The 18,670-nt window shown below is 35.8% G+C and overlaps 1 protein-coding gene across 5 annotated transcripts in view; it reads left to right on the top strand.

Annotated features, from left to right (window-relative positions):
- The window catches only part of TRRAP (transformation/transcription domain associated protein), a 103,875-nt gene that overhangs the window by 45,654 nt on the left and 39,551 nt on the right, over positions 1 to 18,670 (top strand). For all 5 annotated transcript variants that reach the window (XM_074841489.1, XM_074841485.1, XM_074841488.1 and 2 more), the window contains 14 exons: positions 985 to 1,131; positions 3,230 to 3,443; positions 4,128 to 4,253; positions 6,155 to 6,301; positions 7,352 to 7,554; positions 8,238 to 8,359; positions 9,185 to 9,398; positions 10,360 to 10,539; positions 10,890 to 11,036; positions 11,731 to 11,850; positions 12,150 to 12,437; positions 13,827 to 13,964; positions 14,381 to 14,493; positions 14,995 to 15,130. In XM_074841489.1, coding sequence (XP_074697590.1) covers positions 985 to 1,131; positions 3,230 to 3,443; positions 4,128 to 4,253; positions 6,155 to 6,301; positions 7,352 to 7,554; positions 8,238 to 8,359; positions 9,185 to 9,398; positions 10,360 to 10,539; positions 10,890 to 11,036; positions 11,731 to 11,850; positions 12,150 to 12,437; positions 13,827 to 13,964; positions 14,381 to 14,493; positions 14,995 to 15,130 — 2,295 coding nt within the window. The remainder of the gene's footprint in view (positions 1 to 984; positions 1,132 to 3,229; positions 3,444 to 4,127; positions 4,254 to 6,154; positions 6,302 to 7,351; positions 7,555 to 8,237; positions 8,360 to 9,184; positions 9,399 to 10,359; positions 10,540 to 10,889; positions 11,037 to 11,730; positions 11,851 to 12,149; positions 12,438 to 13,826; positions 13,965 to 14,380; positions 14,494 to 14,994; positions 15,131 to 18,670) is intronic.

Below are 18,670 nucleotides of genomic sequence, written 5' to 3'. Positions count from 1 at the left end.
TGATGCAGGGAGCGTGCACTTTGAAATTAAAGCTTCAAATGTGAACTTTGCCATCCAGATTTTGAAATGGAAAGAGTGAGTCTCCGTTTCCCTGTGCTGTTGATCACTTCTGGCATTTTGGTTGTTCTTTACTTTTCATGCAAGTACTATATCAGGAGTGACATGATTGAAATAAACGTGACTAGTAGAATTTGGCTTGGGCCAGGCAGACTTCAGAAAGGTTCCTTTAAGCGTTTTTATCTTAATTTATATATTTGCCTGATGCTGCAAAGTATGCTTCTGCTATTGCCTAGATTTAATGGCAAGAATATTTTACCCAAAACCAGAAGAATATTTAGAGAGTTTAATAGGGAAAGATTATGTCAATTACGTGTCTAAGGATAATGATTGTAATTGTATTTTCAAGATCAATTACATGAAATTACTTCTTTTCATGCAGCATGTAGAACTGAAGCTTTTCACCAAATTTTGTTAAGAATTAACTTTTCTAGAGTGGGGAAAATTAGCTGGGTGTAGCTCAAAGCTGACAAATTTTATGGCTTCTGCTTCTGCAGCAGGCTCAGCTGGTAAGTGACATGGAATTTTACACACCACAGTCCATTGCACAGAATAAACATTCTCTTGAAGTATAATGATGAATTGAGTAAAGAGCTATGTATGTTTATGTATACCTTGCAAACAGAAAAGATTAACCATCTTGAGCATGTTCAGAGTTGTAGTAATAAAGTATGGGATTAAACTTTTTTAAAATAATCCTTTGATGGGTGATTTGAGGTAATTAGCTAGCAGTTTAGACAGCAGTTCTGATGTTTACTATTAGTTGTCAGCTTTTTATGCAGTTAAATACTCTGTGACTATACTGATAAAACTACTTAAGCTCATCCATTTCAGAAATAAGAAATTATATGCTTGCTTGGAATGCATAATAAATTAATGAGTTGGTTACAAAAGGGTGTCATTTTGTTAACTCTGATAAATTGCTAGGTAAATGACAACTCAAACACTGCTGGATCTCCTGGGGAATTGCTGTCTCGCCGCTGTGTCAACCTTCTGAAAACAGCTTTACGACCAGACATGTGGCCAAAATCAGAACTGAAGTTGCAGTGGTTTGATAAGCTGCTAATGACTGTGGTAGGTAACATTCTAGTCCTGTAGGTTTTTAGGTTTCACTAGCACATATGTTGATTGAGTACTAGTGATACCTGGATACTGATTTTTTAGAGTCTTAATCTTTTCTTCTTTGTAGTGAAATACATAAATTGTTAAGTATGTGATTTGCATCAGTGGTTATAATTTGTGTAGCTGCAGTACTTACAAATATTAAAGTAAGCTTAGGAGAAGGTGGAGTAACTTCCTGTATTACTTTGATTTTGAAATAGGTTGTAGGTTGCTTGCTTGGATGGCCTACTGGTTGGTGGTGGCTTTTTTTGTTTGGTTGGTTGTTTTTATGTTAGTAGGAAGTTTTACAAATTGAGATTGATTTTATTGTTCCTAGTTTTCTGACTACATTATGATAATATGTTCAATGAAAGGCTGGCTTCCTGTATTTGATGATACAACATAATTTGTTTATCATCTGTATGCTGTTTGTGTGCTTTTTGCTATATAGTAAGTTTTTCTACACCTATTTTATTTGTATCCTTCTATTTAATAGACTAGCAACTCTTACTGTGTTAAATTTTTAGGACCTCTCTTGATGTCACTTTCCTATTTCTTTGAATAAAGGAGTAGTATATCCTACATTTTGAAACTTTAAAATGTCTAAAATTACATGAAAATTCACTGTGGCCCATTTTTTCCAAACGTTGACCTGCATGTGCTATACTTTTTTAATGCTGTTGTCTTTATGGAGATAGTCCTTGAAAGGGCAAGTACCTGCTTTCATCCTTTTCTCCTTCTGTTGGAAGAGTTTTTGATGTGGCTCCATTTGCTTTGGGTTTACAAGTGTTGATAGTGCTCCAGAGAGCTCATACTTGTTGCTTTACTCATCTTTTCCCAAGTAGTGTGCAACCTGATTGAAAATTGCCATTAAAATTAATACTTTTTTTCCTGTCGATGGCATTTGATAGCCTATAACAGAAAGAACTGCAGTCAGTTCTGACTGTTGTTGCACAAGGATTACTTCTTACTCATCTTCCTCACTTAGTTGCAAAGGTATTTAAATGCCGGGTGATGGAGGCTGTGCAGTAACAGCAGTATGACTTCAGGAAAGTCATGACTTTGAGTGATTCCTCTGCACTGAAGACAGAGAAAGTTGTGAGTATCTGCCTGCTGACTGCTGAAGAAGAGCTGCGTGTTATGTACAGACCAGCATTGCCCTCCCATTCTGGAACATAGGGGAAGATGGTGGAGTTCTAAAAATAACAAGAGAGAGTGCAGTTCAGAGAGTTCGTATGCTTCCAGAATGTGAACTGCTATCTTTTCCCTCCACCTTTTCAGACAAATCTTCCAGTTTATCATCTTTCATGAATTTGGGGGAGATGGACAAAATGCACTGCATCTGAGAGTGAGCCAAAGTCAAAACCTAGCCTACTCCACTTCTTCTCCCACCTCAAAACAAATGCACCATACCACCCCTCAGACCTGAGCAAAGTGGACATTGTTGATGTTTACTTAATACAAGGATATGAGTCCTCTGGAATAGGAATTTTATATCTGAATTTTGTGCTATGTGGCATCAGTTACACAAGAGGTTCAGAAAAAGGAATAAGGCTTCTGCAGCAGACTGACTAATTTACGATCTTAATGATGGTTTTGTAGGTTTATGAAGATATGTCCAGGAATATTTTATTCTCTGTTTCTTTAGTTCCAAGTATCCCCTTTGCTAACCTTTAAGCTATAACTTATCATAGAATATGCTATTTTAGCTCTTCACTGAAGGCCTGTCTCTGAAAGATATTGACAAGGAGATAAAACATAATCCTCTGTTGAAAGCATTTCTAACCAGCAAGGTTGCAGGCAAGTTTCAAAGCTGAGGATCACAAAAAACACCAGAAGGGAACATACCTGTAAATGCTTAAGTAACATTTTTATGGTTAAAGATTTTATAGCACCTTGTATTTCACAGTTTTATATCGCATGACTTAACTCAAAAGATTGACGTGAAACATCTCTAGTATAGAAACCTCAGCCTTACGGGTTTTTAACAGATTTGATCTGGATGTACTAATCTGTGTAAAACTTGTGTTATTTCCTCCACTCACTGCCTTTTTGTATGTGTTCTCTTTAGGAACAACCCAATCAGGCCAACTTTGCCAACATTTGCACTGGCTTAGAGGTCTTAAGTTTCCTGTTAACTGTACTGCAGCCCCCTGCCATCCTTAGCAGTTTCAAACCCCTGCAACGAGGTGTAGCAGCTTGTATGACTTGTGGAAACACCAAGGTTTTGAGAGCAGTCCACAGTCTGCTTTCTCGCTTGATGGGTATTTTCCCTACAGAACCAAGTATGTAGTATTTTCTTCCTCCTTTTATTCTTTATTGCTGCATAACTGAAGTGATTAAGGGCGGGGCGAAGACACTTTGCAATGTGCTAATATTCTGGTTTATGATTCTTGCATTTAATAGTCCATTTTAGCTTGCACTTTCAACCTCTGTTTAAAAAAAGCAAAGCTGAAATAAGTAATCATGTGGAATACATCATTATCCATTGACATAAAAACTTAATAACCTGTGGCTGTCATAACTTTGGTTCAAGAAATGCATGCTGTAAATTTAATGTATTTTTGCAATTATAATTTTTCAGCTTTGGAAGTGCAATTTTTTAGTTGTTAAGCTTTGCTGTTTTGCTAAAACAAAGAAGGGAGATAGAATGTAAAAAGGACAGACAATAGGTAATATGCTGTGTCTTAATACAAACTAATTTAGATAATCTCTTTAAAAAAATCAGTAATCTAAGACTTCTTATCAAGATGAGTTCCTTAGAAGTAGTGTTACGCTATTATAGAAGACATACTGGTTGTATAATAAAGAAGTTTATATAAATGAGGGTATCTGCTTGTGTTACCTTGGTTTATTAGTGAGATAAAGTTCTGGTGATGGTATAGATGACTGTATGTTCACAGTGTAACTGTTCTTGCCTGTTCTGTGCCTAATGTTACCGAAACTAAACACAACTGTAAACTGTTCAGGTACCTCAAGTGTAGCTTCAAAGTATGAAGAGCTGGAGTGCCTTTATGCTGCAGTTGGAAAGGTTATCTATGAAGGACTTACTAATTATGAAAAAGCTACTAATGCTAACCCTTCTCAGCTCTTTGGTAAGTTTCCCACATCTCTAGTAGGTGTATGTAGAGTGCCTGTTAATCGGTAGGATCTTTCTCATGAGCTTTTATTTTCTGTAAGGAAATTGAAATCTGGTATCACGCAGAGGAAGCTGTGGGAAGCATTTTGAGCTAACTCGAGAGACAAGCTTGGGATGTCTGTCATTTTTGAAGAAAGGGACTGGGGGGTTCACTGCGTTCTGTCTTCTCCCCATAGCTGACTTGGGAGCAATTATTGAAGACTGGGGAGCTGCAGCTGGGCTAGATGGAAGCCTTCTGTATTCAAAGTGAATAGGAAAATACGCAGCATTCAGATTAACCAAAATATGAAGTGAAAGTTACTGGAAACTTTTTACTTGGAAGAACCAAAATCCTGCGGGTAGTACTCTCAGATACAATAGGGAATCTATATAAACATTCTTGCATGTTATTGCCTTATGCTTTCTTTTTCAGTTGTTTTTAAAGCCTCATTTATCAACTGATTTAAATAGTGTAGGAACATTTATGTATTTATAGATCTTGAATTCTCAGTAAGTAAGAAATTACAAAAATATTTTTTCTTGAGTGAGCAAATCTGAATTTTTAGCATATACCATTCTGAAGAGCTGAAATTTTCTTTTCTTGTTCTTTATGCTTACTTAGCTGGTAGAGAACTCAGCTACATAATACATGACAAAGATATATTGGAATAATACAGTTTAGTCCAGAACTGGCTGTGTTGGTAATACAGACCTGAAATTGCACAATTTTGGAAAACTTGCTGATTTAAATGGCAAATGTCCTTCACTATTCTACTGTGTGATCTGTGTAGATAGTTGTAATTTTGCTTTGGGAATTGCCTATTTGTCAGATGTCAGGATGTGCTTTACAACAAACTAACCAAGAAAGATGTTTCTTATATTTTGTCCAGAGCTCACTTAAAAGCAGCACTACAGTCTGTCAGGTGGTGCCTATCTTACTGATTCTATGTTTAAGAGGCTGAACTTTGTGTGCCAAATTATGTGCACACCTGAGAACAAAAAGAAATCAAAACTTTCGAAGCAGCCATTCAATGAACAGCATGCTTCTATGTTGTTGTAGGCTTTTGTTGAATTATGAACTTGCAGTAAGGAAAGCGATAGCTGTTGGTTTTTTAGAGGGTATAGTTTGATGGGATGTGTGTACTTTTTTTTTTTTAGAGTTAAGTATTTTAAAGCATAGATATTGCTAGAACTGATTGGTTTGCATGAATATGGATAAGCTTATATTAGGATAGGCATTGTTAACAACTGTGTAATTTGAATGGACTGTGATCTTGGCATAGTGCATTCATAAACTGCTGAAATTAGCTGTTTCTGTAGTTAGCTTTCAATCTACAGTACTTGATTTATGAAACTTTATAAAATTTCTGGATTAGAAAACCAAGATTGTGTAATTTTAAAATTAATTTTATTTTGAAATTCCTAAACCAAGGGCTGTTAATGTAAAAGTTATGTTACTTTTTGCTAGTAAAACAGATGTGCAACATGAGGAGTAATGTAATTTTGCCTGGTTAACTAGATTTCGGGTTTTTTTTAAGGTCTTGGAGAAGTGCCTACTCTCAATCTCTTTCTGTCCTCTCTTTCTCCCCCTTGCCCTTCATCAGACACTTATATACAGAGCTTTGAAATATTCTGATTAATGCAAAAATAACTTTTTAGTCTTCGACTGAAAACTAAATTTGAGACTGAAATATTTCCAGGTTTCTCATGTTCGTACCTTACGTAGTCCCATGCTTCTTTTGTGGCAGGACAAAATACAGCTAGAACGTTTTCCTGTGTTCTTTCACAGAATGAGAACATACACATTGAAAACCTGTGTCTTACTCAGGTCATGGTCAATAAAAGTTTTACTTCCTTAAGTATTGTTTTTATCAATAGGTACCTTAATGATTCTGAAGTCTGCGTGCAGTAACAATCCCAGCTATATTGACAGATTGATTTCAGTTTTTATGCGATCTCTGCAGAAGATGGTCAGGGAACACTTAAACCCACAGGCTACAGCAGGAACAGCAGAAGCAAATACAGGTATTACATTATATAGTCTAAGGATGTTAATGATTAGAAGTGTTGTAAAGTATTAAAATCTCTTCCCTAAAGGGATCCAAATTGTTTTGTAGAGTTTTGTGTGCATTATTACATGTTGAAAAATGCTTCAGCATTAGTGAGAAATATTACTGAAGGACTGAAGAATGCACTTTGAGTTCCTGTTACCTGCTTAAAATATGAATTTTGTTATTAACCCAAACTTTTCAGTTAATGGTTAGTGAATATTTGTTGAGCTACAGCATATATGGAGATACTGAAATTCTTCAGGAGTTTATAGTGTTGAGGAGAGAGGGGCTGAATTCTTCTGATTGTTCTGTTTTCACTTTTTTTTTTTTTTTTTTACTCCTTCCTATTTGATAATACTGGAACAGCTGTTTTTGAAATTAACTTCTTGGAGCTGATGCTTTTGTTTTTATCTTAAAATAGCATCTTTTGCAGTCTGTACAATTCTATCAAATGAATTAGGTCATGAGTCATGGAAAAAATCAGGTGTTCTTGTAGAAAAAAATTCAGTGCTAGTAAAGAGCACTGTAATTTATTAATGAATAAGCTACTGAAGAAAATACTTTGAAAGAATTGCTGCTGTTAGATTCCCAGCCCGGATTTTAATTGGGTAAATGAGAACCTTGCAAATTTTATTAACACTGAGAAACAATTGGAAGATTATTAAACTTGACAGATAAGTAAGTCAGGAAATTAACAGAACAGAATAGGTGTGCTGCATCATATTGTATTTCTTTCACAAGTTGAATTGCAGTTTTTCAGTACTGGGCTTCTATAATACCTTTACCAAAGATTTACTGAAATGAAACCACACAGGCTTGCCTTTAGGATGTTGAAAGGATTTGTATTTTTTTGGAAGGAGAATGTAAAGTAGTAATTCTGAAAACACTATTTCTAGGGATATATTCCCAGGTAACAAATATTATTGTTGCTATTTTTAAAATTACAGTATCTTATCTTGAAAATTTTTTTACTAGGCATTTTACAGGTGTATACACTGTTCTAAGTATTTTTTTGCATCCACAGCAGGTACAAGTGAACTGGTAATGCTAAGCCTGGATCTTGTGAAAACTCGCCTGGCTGTGATGAGCATGGAAATGAGGAAAAATTTTATACAAGCTATTCTAACATCTCTCATTGAAAAATCTACTGATGCCAAAATTCTTCGTGCAGTAGTAAAAATAGTGGAAGAGTGGGTGAAAAACAATTCCCCAATGGCAGCTAATCAGGTAAATTGAGAAGATAAAATCATTGCTCTCAAATACTAAATAACTATAAGCCACTGTTATAATTCATCAGTTCTTGACAGTGATATTTGTAAGGATCTGTTATATATGTTTAGGTGCCCTTAATGGGATTTGGAATACCTGTGAAAGTAACGAATTAAGGATGCTTAGTATTTCATAGGCTTATATTAGGTGTTTGATCTCAAATGCTGTTTTGTTGAGAACTGGTTTTAAAGTAAAAATTTTAAAATATGTTTCACGTTAACTTGGATAGAGAGATTCTTTAGGAGGAGGATGACTAATGCTGGTTTAAATTGTGTTATTCCTGTAACATTTTGTGGCCTCCTCAATCTGCCATATTTTCTGTTAGAGTTGAGTATTTGACAAGTTAGTGCTATATAAAAGGACCTACACCTTTTAAAATACGCATTACAGATTTTTATAGTCACTGAACAACTTAAACCTGTTTTTAAAAATTATTTTAGAATTTTCTAGCATATATTAGAAGAATAAATGCTTGAGTTATTTTTCTTTTTAAGAACTATGACCTTCTACCAAGCTATTTTTCTATACTTTAGAAGTGAAGGAGTGATATAAAGGATGGCTGAGGTGTACTTTGAATGTTCCACTTCTCTGCATGTTTTAAGATGAATTGACAAAATTAATCATGTCTTCTTTTAACACAGACACCTACTCTCCGGGAGAAGTCCATTTTACTAGTGAAAATGATGACTTACATTGAAAAGCGTTTTCCAGAAGACCTTGAATTAAATGCCCAGTTCTTAGACCTTGTTAACTACGTCTATAGGTAATTATAGCAATTAATCATTTATTGCAGCTTATTGGTTCATAATTTGTACCATATATGACCTTTATAACATGCCATCAATCTTTTTAGGTCTGAATTAAATGAATTATTTTTTCTTTTCCTAAAATGCAAAATCAATTAATTTCACTGAGACCACAATACATATTTATGGAAGACAATTTGGAAACAGAAGTTCCTTAGAAAAAATTTCCTTTTTAGCTCTGCTAAAATATCCGTTCCTTTGCCAAGATACCAGGGCATCCTCATAGCTGATTGTATTCTGAACACTGTGGTGACAGCTGAAATCTGTCTGTCTTTTCACATCCATAAGGTATAAATATTTTCTTTTTTCTTGGAAATGTATTGTAAATTATACTTTCAGAAGAGTTACTTCGCTAGCTAAACTGGCGGGTTTTGTAACATGGTGAAATAATTAAAATAGTTACCTTATCAACAAATGCTAGGTATTTAATTTTGTGCTGATGATTCACATTATCTTGACTTGCTGTTTGCTGCTGTTCTGTTTGCAGGTGTGGACATGGTGGTCAGAAGTTTTTATTAATAAATATCATTTGGTATTTCAAAGACAATACAGATGTGGCTGAAATTGTTCTACTCCTGAAAGAGTTTTTATGATAGCTTTGGGACAGTTTTGTAATAAGCAGTAATATTTTTCTTTGCTGTTTCTTTCAAAATGCCACACTTGGATGCATGCCACACCATGTGGGCTTCTACAGAATATCACGTCTTTTGATTTTTAGTATTTTAGATATAAAACCTAGAAGGCTTCTCTTTCTAATGTCTCTTCATCTTTATTTATTTTAGGGATGAGAATCTTTCTGGTAGTGAACTTACTGCTAAACTTGAGCCAGCGTTCCTTTCGGGTTTGCGTTGTGCCCAGCCACTCATACGAGCCAAATTTTTTGAGGTCTTTGACAATTCTATGAAACGTCGTGTTTATGAGCGCCTACTTTATGTGACCTGTTCTCAAAACTGGGAAGCAATGGGAAATCACTTTTGGATAAAACAGTGCATTGAAGTAAGGAAATAATTTGTATCAGAAATACAATTAATTTGAGAAATAGGCTTTATTCCCCGTTTTTCTTGGCTGGGTGTAAAAGCATTATGCATTGTGTGCCTTGTATGTATTATCTGTATCAAAGCTAAAAATACCAAGTCTGCTGCCTCAGATACTTCCTGTGGTGCTTGAAAACAAATACAGTGTCTAAACCATGAAATGTTGATGCTTGGAAAGTGGCTTTAATATCCACCGTTAAAATCTATTTTCTCTGTGAAAAGTTTAATGACTGGGTTAATACTTCTTAAGAAAACCATCTCTTATAAATGATGGTGATTATTAAAAAAAGAGAATTGTTATCGTAGATGATTTCAGGAAAACCGTTAAGGCTAGAGTGTCTGCTCTGGTGGTATGATAAATGTTAGGTGGGATTGCATTGAAACAAAATTGCATTTTGGGTTGGTTTATTTAAAACAAGATGGGACTAAACCTTTTTTTTTTAATCAATTTGCATATTAAAACATGAGTTTAAAGTGATTTTTGTACTATTTAAATTATTAGAACTCCTTCCAGAGAGATGAAAACCAGCATTGGGGGTTTTTTCCATATCCTTTCTGAGAGGACTTTCATTGTAGCAGTGAGAGTCTATGTACATTAGCTGATTGAGGGCACTAAATATACGTGTTAAAAAGTACAAAATACAGAATTTAGGCAAAGAAAATTCCTATTTATTCAGCATTTTTAGGAGAGGCTTGAAAAACAGTCTTGAAAGTATAGTCATTAACTTCAAAATTGTAACAAAATGTCATCAGATTAAAATGAAAATGTCTTGGTGTATTTATTGAATAAAGGTGATAAATAAGCCTTAAACATTATTGCAACTTCTATCTTGTTGATAAACATTAAACCATAATGATGTTTTCCTTGAAATGCTACAGTAAAATGTGTATTTTAGAACTCTCCTTGTTTTTTAATGTCCTAGCTCCTGTTGGCAGTGTGTGAGAGAAATACTACAATTGGGACAAGCTGTCAGGGTGCTATGCTGCCCTCTATCACCAACGTTATCAACCTTGCTGACAGTCATGATAGAGCAGCGTTCGCTATGGTAACCCACGTCAAACAAGAGCCTCGTGAAAGGGAAAACAGTGAATCCAAAGAGGAGGTAACTTATAGAAAATACTGTAGAAAAGGAAATCTTTCTGACGGAATATAGCTCTTCCTAGGTTCTCATTAAATCAGTTTGGAGAATATGTCTTGAAGATGATGTGCACAGATTGTTCAGTATATCTTGTGTTTAATACATTGTATATGGGTTTCTCAGAACTTACATTCATTCATTTAGCCTTTTCTTTACTATAGCACTCTAGCAACTATGTATCTGAACTTGGAAGAACTAGCAGAAATAGGGAGACCTGAAATAAGTTGATGGAAGGGTATTTTGTATTTGTATGGGAAAAAAGCAAAAGTACTTAGAAAATGTTTGCATGCTTTGAGTTGTTTACTTCTGTACAGGATGTTGAAATAGACATAGAATTGGCTCCGGGAGATCAGACCAGTACACCTAAAACGAAGGAGCTCTCTGAGAAGGACATTGGGAATCAGCTGCACATGTTGACCAACCGACATGATAAATTTCTTGACTCTCTTCGAGAAGTGAAGGTTGGTACAGGTCGTTGGTTTCCTGACAAATCACTCTAATACTGAAATCTTCAAACTGACCTGGCAAGCTTTTTTTTTTTCCTTCTTTTTTTTTAATCTCACACTTTGATTTTTTTTTTTTTAGCTTTTTTTATGTAGACATCTCTTATAATCTGATGTAATTTCTTGTCTGCATAGGGTAAAAAATTCTTAAGCCTTCACTTGATCCCTTACTGATCCCTTTCCTGTAAAGTTTAATTTCATCCTTTTCCACCTGTAAGTGTATTTTAACTGTTCAGTTAAGAAAAAAGTGATGGCAAAGGCAGGCTATAGGATCAAAAAAGTGTATCAGCATCTTATGTTTAAATAATTTCTAAGAAAATAATTTTAGCTGAGAGCTATGTTGAAATAATTCTCACAGTAGTAACAGCTCTATCCAATTAACTTGATCATTCCAATTACCAACCATCAACTTCTTTCCTTTTTCCTCATTTTTTTAAAAAATGGTTACAGTAATGAATCGAGTCTTGAATAACATGAAAATAGGATTAAGTTCTTGTTACACTAGTCTGTATTGCTAAAGGAAACATTTTTGATATGTTGCTTGGAAAAGGCATTTGCATTACTGCTTAAACAACTGTATAACTGAACTGTTTTTCCATAGTATTAATCATATTTTTCCCATTTATACACGTCTCTTTCTTTTTGTTTTTAGACTGGAGCATTGCTGAGTGCCTTTGTTCAGTTATGTCATATTTCTACACCATTAGCAGAGAAGACTTGGATACAGCTTTTTTCACGACTTTGGAAAATCCTGTCTGACAGACAACAGCATGTGAGAATCTCTCTCCTCACTTATAAAGTCTTCTTTGTAAATGACTGGTGTTTCAGGAAAATGTATTTGTGTGGTAAATGACTTGTTCACTTGCTTTGAGAAGTTTGCCATTCTTTGTGACTAGTGAATGCTATACACCTTTATGAGTGCATCTTTTGAAAGAAATAGGGCCCTTCAGTTTACAAAGAGAAATACACTTACCGAATGATTGTTCCCTGTATTAACAAGATTTTTAATCTAAATTCTCTAACTGAAGTTTCTGAATGCACAGATAACTATTCTTATGTTTTTTCTTCTAGGCTCTAGCAGGTGAAATAAGCCCTTTCTTGTGCAGCGGTAGCCATCAAGTGCAGCGAGATTGCCAGCCGAGTGCACTGAACTGCTTTGTGGAAGCAATGTCACAGTGCGTTCCTCCCATTCCCATCAGACCTTGTGTCCTGAAATACTTGGGTAAAACTCACAATCTCTGGTTTCGTTCTACACTGATGTTGGAACATCAAGCCTTTGAAAAAGGACTGAGTCTACAAATTAAGCCTAAACAGACAACAGAATTTTATGAGCAGGAAAGCATAACTCCTCCTCAACAGGTAGTGTTATATTCATTGAAATACCTTATGCAATGTGAAGAGAAAAGCACAGTGACAGCGTAGTACAGTAGTATCATAGAATCATGGAAAAGACCTTTAAAATCATCAAGTCCAACCGTAAACCACTGCCAAGTCCACCAGTAAACCATGTCCCTAAGTGCCACATCTATATGTCCTTCAAATACCTCCAGGGGTGGAGACTCAACCACTTCCCTGGGCAGCTTGTTCCAATGCTTGACAACCCTTCCGGTGAAGAAAGTTTTCCTAATATCCGATCTAAACCTCCCCTGGTGCAACTTGAGGCTGTTTCCTCTTACCCTATTGTTTGTTACTTGGGAGAAGAGACTGACACCCACCTCGCTACAGCCTCCTTCCAGGTTGTTGTAGAGAGCCATAAGGTCTCCCCTCAGCCTCCTTTTCTCAGGCTAAACAACTCCGGTTCCCTCAGTCAATTCTCATGACTTGTTCCCTAGGGCTCTCACCAGCTTTGTTGCTCTTTGGATGCGCTCCAGCACCTCAGTGTCTTTTTTGTAGTGATGGGCCCAAAACTGAACACAATATTTGAGGTGCAGCCTCACCAGTGTGGAGTCCAGGGGGACAATCGCTTCCAAGTCCTTGTATTAGAAGCTTGTTGTGTTGATTTTTTTAAATTCGGTGAAGAAATTCCTGTTCTTATGTGTTTGTGAATACAGACACTTGCAACATTGACTGTTTTGTTTCTCATGCTTTTCTTTCTTCTGTCATCGATATTTTAATACTTTTCTCTTGATCCCTCTTTTCCATTTGCTTTTGACACTTAATTCCCTGCAGCACTGTAGAACTAGTTGAAACAATTTCTGCCCTTAATTTTAAATCCTGAGTAGAAGTCTGTATTGTCTCTGTCTCCCTCAAAGGAAGTATGCTTTTCCTAATCAAGCCTGTTGGTATATGACCTTAAAGAATTACTAGCTAAACAAAACTGAGCGCCCTGTAAAGCGGTGCTGTTGTGTTTAGTAGTCTGTCAGGTAGTTATGATCTCTAGGCATGTTTGTGATCAGCTGAGGAAGCTAAATATTACAGATTCCTTTTACATTAAAGACCAAGTTGTTGTCTTGTTAAACAATTTTGTTTTCTATGCTTTGATCTGATATATTAGGGAACGCAAGCATGAATCAATGTACAAACTATAGGTTTTTTTTCTTTTTGTCATGTAATGCAGTGGTTGTGTCCTCAGTACTTGGTTGTTACTAATTGCTTGCCTTCTAGAGTTTCAAAAAGAGTTTATATAGACACTACTCTATTTTCATGTCTTTCTCAATTTGCCTCAGTGTAGAACATGTGGTTTTGCTATCTACTGTGCTTTATAAGGACAGCTTGACTGTGGAGAAGTATGTGTGCTTAACATTCTAGGAAATACTGGATTCCCTTGCTGAGCTTTACTCTTTGTTACAAGAAGAGGATATGTGGGCTGGACTATGGCAGAAACGCTGTAAATTCCCAGAGACAGCAACAGCTATTGCCTATGAACAGCATGGCTTTTTTGAACAGGTACACTCTTGATACTAGAAAGGATTTGAGTAGTTCTGCTGTCAGGATGAATACTCTGGTCAGCAAGAAAATAATTCTGAATATTAATAAACAGCTTCAGTCTTCTGGAATAGAAAGTGCCACAGTTTCTCTACTGGCTACTGGCTAAAGTAGTAGTTTAAGGGTATGTAATACCTAGATAAAGTGAGATTTAGTTTTTTTGTAGCACATCCGTCAGTTTTTCATGACATTTGTAAAGCTGCTAAATAATGAGTATATGAGTATATTCAGGAATGAGTTAATACACTTCACTTTTTTTTTGAGAAAACCCTTAGAATTGATGAAAGTTTTCTTACCACTTTTTTTTAAAATAAAAGAATGTTGAGTTAATGTGTATACAGCAGACGGAAAAATAAAATGGTTTGAGTTTTATTTAGGCACAAGAAACTTATGAAAAAGCAATGGAAAAGGCTAAGAAAGAGCATGAACGGAACAATGCTTCCCCTTCCATCTTTCCTGAGTATCAGCTCTGGGAAGACCATTGGATTCGGTAAGACTTTAAAGCTGATGTAGAACAAGTATTTTTACCCTGCAATAGAAGTAAAATACCTTGCTGGTTTAAAGCATTATTTATGAGAATAAATGTAGCTCAGGACTTAGCTCAGATACAGGGGAAACTTAGGGGAATAAAAAAAGCTATTTTTTTACTCCCTTAACAGACCTTCAGAAGTGATACGCTTGAAGTGTTGTAAAAATGTAATTTGCTATTGGTGGAAACAGACTGGAGCTAAAATTTGTTTTTCGTATTTAAAATGGTTGTTCTGGGAGACACAAAATGCAGCTCTTCCCTGTTCACAGATTTCTGTATTATAACTGGTAATAAATTAAAAAAAAAATTTTCCCATCTGGATAAAACTTTTGCAGTGCTTGCAGAGCTGTTCATAAACGAACAAATATGCAGATAATATTCTGATACACGACATTTATAGTCTCTTTTATTGAAGTTTTTTTTTTTTGGTAGCCAAATTGACAATGTTTTTTATTTTCTTAGTTGCTCAAAAGAATTGAACCAGTGGGAACCTTTGACAGAATATGGCCAGTCAAAAGGTCATATAAATCCTTACCTAGTACTGGAATGTGCATGGAGGGTCTCAAACTGGACTGCTATGAAGGAGGCTCTTGTGCAGGTGAGTGAAGGCTTTTTTCTGCTAACGTTTAGTTTCTTCCTTCATTTTACTGATTACAGTTTAACAAGTCAGCATTACAGTTCATTTGCAGACACAGTAAACTGCTCTTTAGAAGTTTTCTTTGATGTCCCAGCTCACAGCTGGGTATTTGGACATGTCATTTGACAGACAAGCTTGGTTCTTTGTTTATAAAGCTGTGCTATGTAACCCATTCAGCCAGGACAGGTGAAAGACAAGGTGCATGGCAATGAGTCATTAAAATGCTTGCAGCAGAAGTGTGTGCTGGCAGGGATATGTGGAGAAACTTAAAATGGGACCTTTGCAGATATATGTTATTATTTAAAATAATGCAGTATCGGGGAGGGACGTTTTTTGTATTTTACACCTTTACAGGAACAAATGTTCCTTTTGTGAAAGGGAATAAAGTATGAAAATACATCTATTATCATCTTCCTGTCTGTGGGCAACATAGCTATGCTTCTAGATGTAAAAGGGCAAAAGGCCATTGCCTCTGTTGTTTTTGTTTGTTTTAGCACCTGAAAGGCAAAGCCAAAGTATTCTCAACTTCTACTGTCCAAACTTAAAACTGTTAAACACAATTTATTCTGTTTATCTCCACTGCACATGAAAGGGGATTAAGACATGTATGAAAATGTGAGGGTCAGGGACTTGTCAGCTAAATTTGGTTGACCTTAAATACCTTAGTGTATCTGAGGAATATTTGTAAGGCTGTGTTTTGGGATCCCTGTTAAAAAATCTCAGTTTCAGTGTTGATTGGTTGGTGAGGCTGGTGTGCACTGCAGATTATATCAGTAGTTATTGTTTTAATGAAGATGGTGACAAATTTGACGTTTTTTATATGTAGTGGGAAATGTATTGGGATTACTTACTTGACACATGCTGGTTTGATTTTATAGGCTTGCTTAGCAGAGGCATAAGAGAAAGTTTGTTGTAGCAATGTTCTTTCAGTAGCAATGTTCTTCTGTACTGTCTGTCTGGGGATTGCTTCCTGTATCTGCTGCCTTTTGCTTTCTTCTTAAGTAATCAGATACTTTATTACTGCAAATTAATTACTAGATTTCTAACTTTATTCTCACTTTGAGTCTACTTTAGTTCCATTTAAAATAAGGCTCATTTAATTTTGCAATGTATTCATTACATTTAATTTTAAAATATCTTGGGAGCACCAGAAGTTGGAGCCAGTTTGGTCAAGACTGGCAAGTGAAGATCTAACAAGAGATGAGGGACAAGAAGACAAGGTAATGAACCTCAGGCACTGAGCCTGAGATTGGGGAGCAATGAGAAGAATATGAGGTGAGGATGAAGGAGGCTGGAGGAGTACAAATTTGACTAGGAGTGGCAAGGATAACTGGGTAAGTAGGCTGAAGCAAGAAGTTGAAGAAAGTGATTTCCTTTGAGAAAGTGTGAAGGACTTGGTAAAACTAGCAGAGAGGAGAGAGGCATTGAATTAAATGTTGCAGGGTACATCAATGAGACTGGCTGTACAGGAGAGAGAGTTTGAGTTGATTGACAGGGAGAGAGACAGGGATTGGACTTGAACAAGGATCAGTGGGATTACAGAAAGGGATAGGTTACTTCTGGGGGAGAAAATACTTTGATTCTGCTAAAGTAGGTTTATAAAATAAAGAGAATCATAATGCATAAGCACAAGGGCACACTTAGCTTTTAGATGATTGACTTTCAAATGTGTTCCCCAAACAATTTTTTGTGTATGTAATCTTTATACTAGAAAGCATACAAGTAAAAATACTGAGACCACTCATAAGAAAGAGTAGGCTTTTGTGAAGTGACACTGTTTAAATCTACAGTCTTTACTGAAAAAAAAAATAAGGCTAGAAAGTACTTTTATCTCCTGTCAAATTGTCACATTTTCTGTTAAGTTTTGTGCTAGAAGTAAATACGATGATTCTACAGAATTCTAGATATATACGTTTATGACAGAGAATGCTGAGGCTTCAAGACAGCACTGCTAGTAGTTGTTTCCTGTAAATTCCATATTTGATGTTTTGTGGAATTGGAAAACTGGAGTTTGGAATTTTCTGATGTTCCGAGGTTTCCTCAGAAGCTTAGTGTATTGACGATTATACTTTTATAGTTTAATGTAAAGCTTACAGAACCATGAAATAGTTTGAGTTGGAAGGGACCTGTGGAGGTCATGTGGTCCAGTGCTCCATCCAGAGCAGGGCCCAAGTAGATCAGGTTGCCTTGTCTAGTGGAGTTTTAGTGTCTCTGAGAATTGAGATGCCACAGCCTTTCTGGACATACTCTTCATCATGCAGTAGCATAAATGTGCCCTGCATGTTATACATTATTTTAGAAACCAGCGCAGTACTTAGCTTCTTTTGTTAGAAACTGAGGAACTTGTGTATGGCAAGTGAGGTAGTTAGCATCCTCGTTTGGTAACGGATAGTATGTATTGTTTGTACTTTCCTGCTATTGACCTTCCTAATTCATTATGGAGTTCATTATTGTGTTCTGCTTGTAATTCATTTTGCTGAGCAGCATGCACTTGTAAAACATTTAACCTTCCCTTTGTCCTTTCCTGGGTTTCACTCATGAGACTGTGTATTCTGTGCTATTCATGTGCTTGGTGAATGAATGCTTTGTACAGTTTTGGCTGCTACAGAACAGTTTAAAGGCAGGGGGCACACTACATACAGAAAATAACACTTCGAAAGATTTAAATCTGGAAGATCTCTTTCCTTCTGAGTGTTCATAAACATTTTTTTTCCTTGTGAATAAAGTTTAAATGGCTAGGGAAACAAGCTGTAAATGACCCCTCCAATTTTCTGAAAATGTGCAACAGAAAAAAATGTAGGTTAATATTTTTATCTGAGAGCAAATTTTGATGTATTCTTCGACATGCAAAAAGCTGGCTGTATTTAGGTAACTTCTTCCTTATCCTCTCTTAGGCATCTTCTTCCCAATTGTTTTAAGAACCATCCCATGTGAATAAGCTGATGGTTATTGTGCTTGAGGTTGCTGTAAAATGTCAGGCTCTACAGCCATCTCAGGCTTCTTAGGGCAAATGACAGACTTCAGTATTGGCATCACCAGTAGATTTTTCTGGGATTTTTTTTAAACTTTGTATGTGGTATCACTGTTCTGTAGAAGATGGAAAACTTTTTTTTTTTTTTTTTTTTTTTTTAAATTTAGGGAAATATACCCTCTTTGTATGGTAGGTAAAGTTGTTCATCTGTGATTAGTTAATGTAACCAGATGTAGAACTGACATCTGAAAGGTGAGAATACTGCATTAAATCACAAGTAGAAAGGAGCTTGCTGATCTTCACTGCACCACTGCTATATAGTGTGACATTACTGGAATTACTCTGCTAAAGATGCCAGAGTTCAGAATAAGGGGGTGAACTGCATATTTAAAATATAATATTAGTGACAAAGCTCTGAACAGAGCCTTAGGTAGTGTTTTTTCATATTGTAGAGAGTGAGCCAGTAGAATTAGTCCTTCACTTAATTGGGGCTTATTGTTTCATCAGTACTGTTTAAGTTTTGAACCAAA

The sequence above is a fragment of the Strix aluco genome, chromosome 15 (genome assembly GCF_031877795.1).
Source record: "Strix aluco isolate bStrAlu1 chromosome 15, bStrAlu1.hap1, whole genome shotgun sequence".
NCBI lineage: Eukaryota > Metazoa > Chordata > Aves > Strigiformes > Strigidae > Strix > Strix aluco.
The sequence above is the reverse complement of the archived record's forward strand: the minus strand, read 5'-3'. Positions and strand labels throughout refer to the sequence as shown.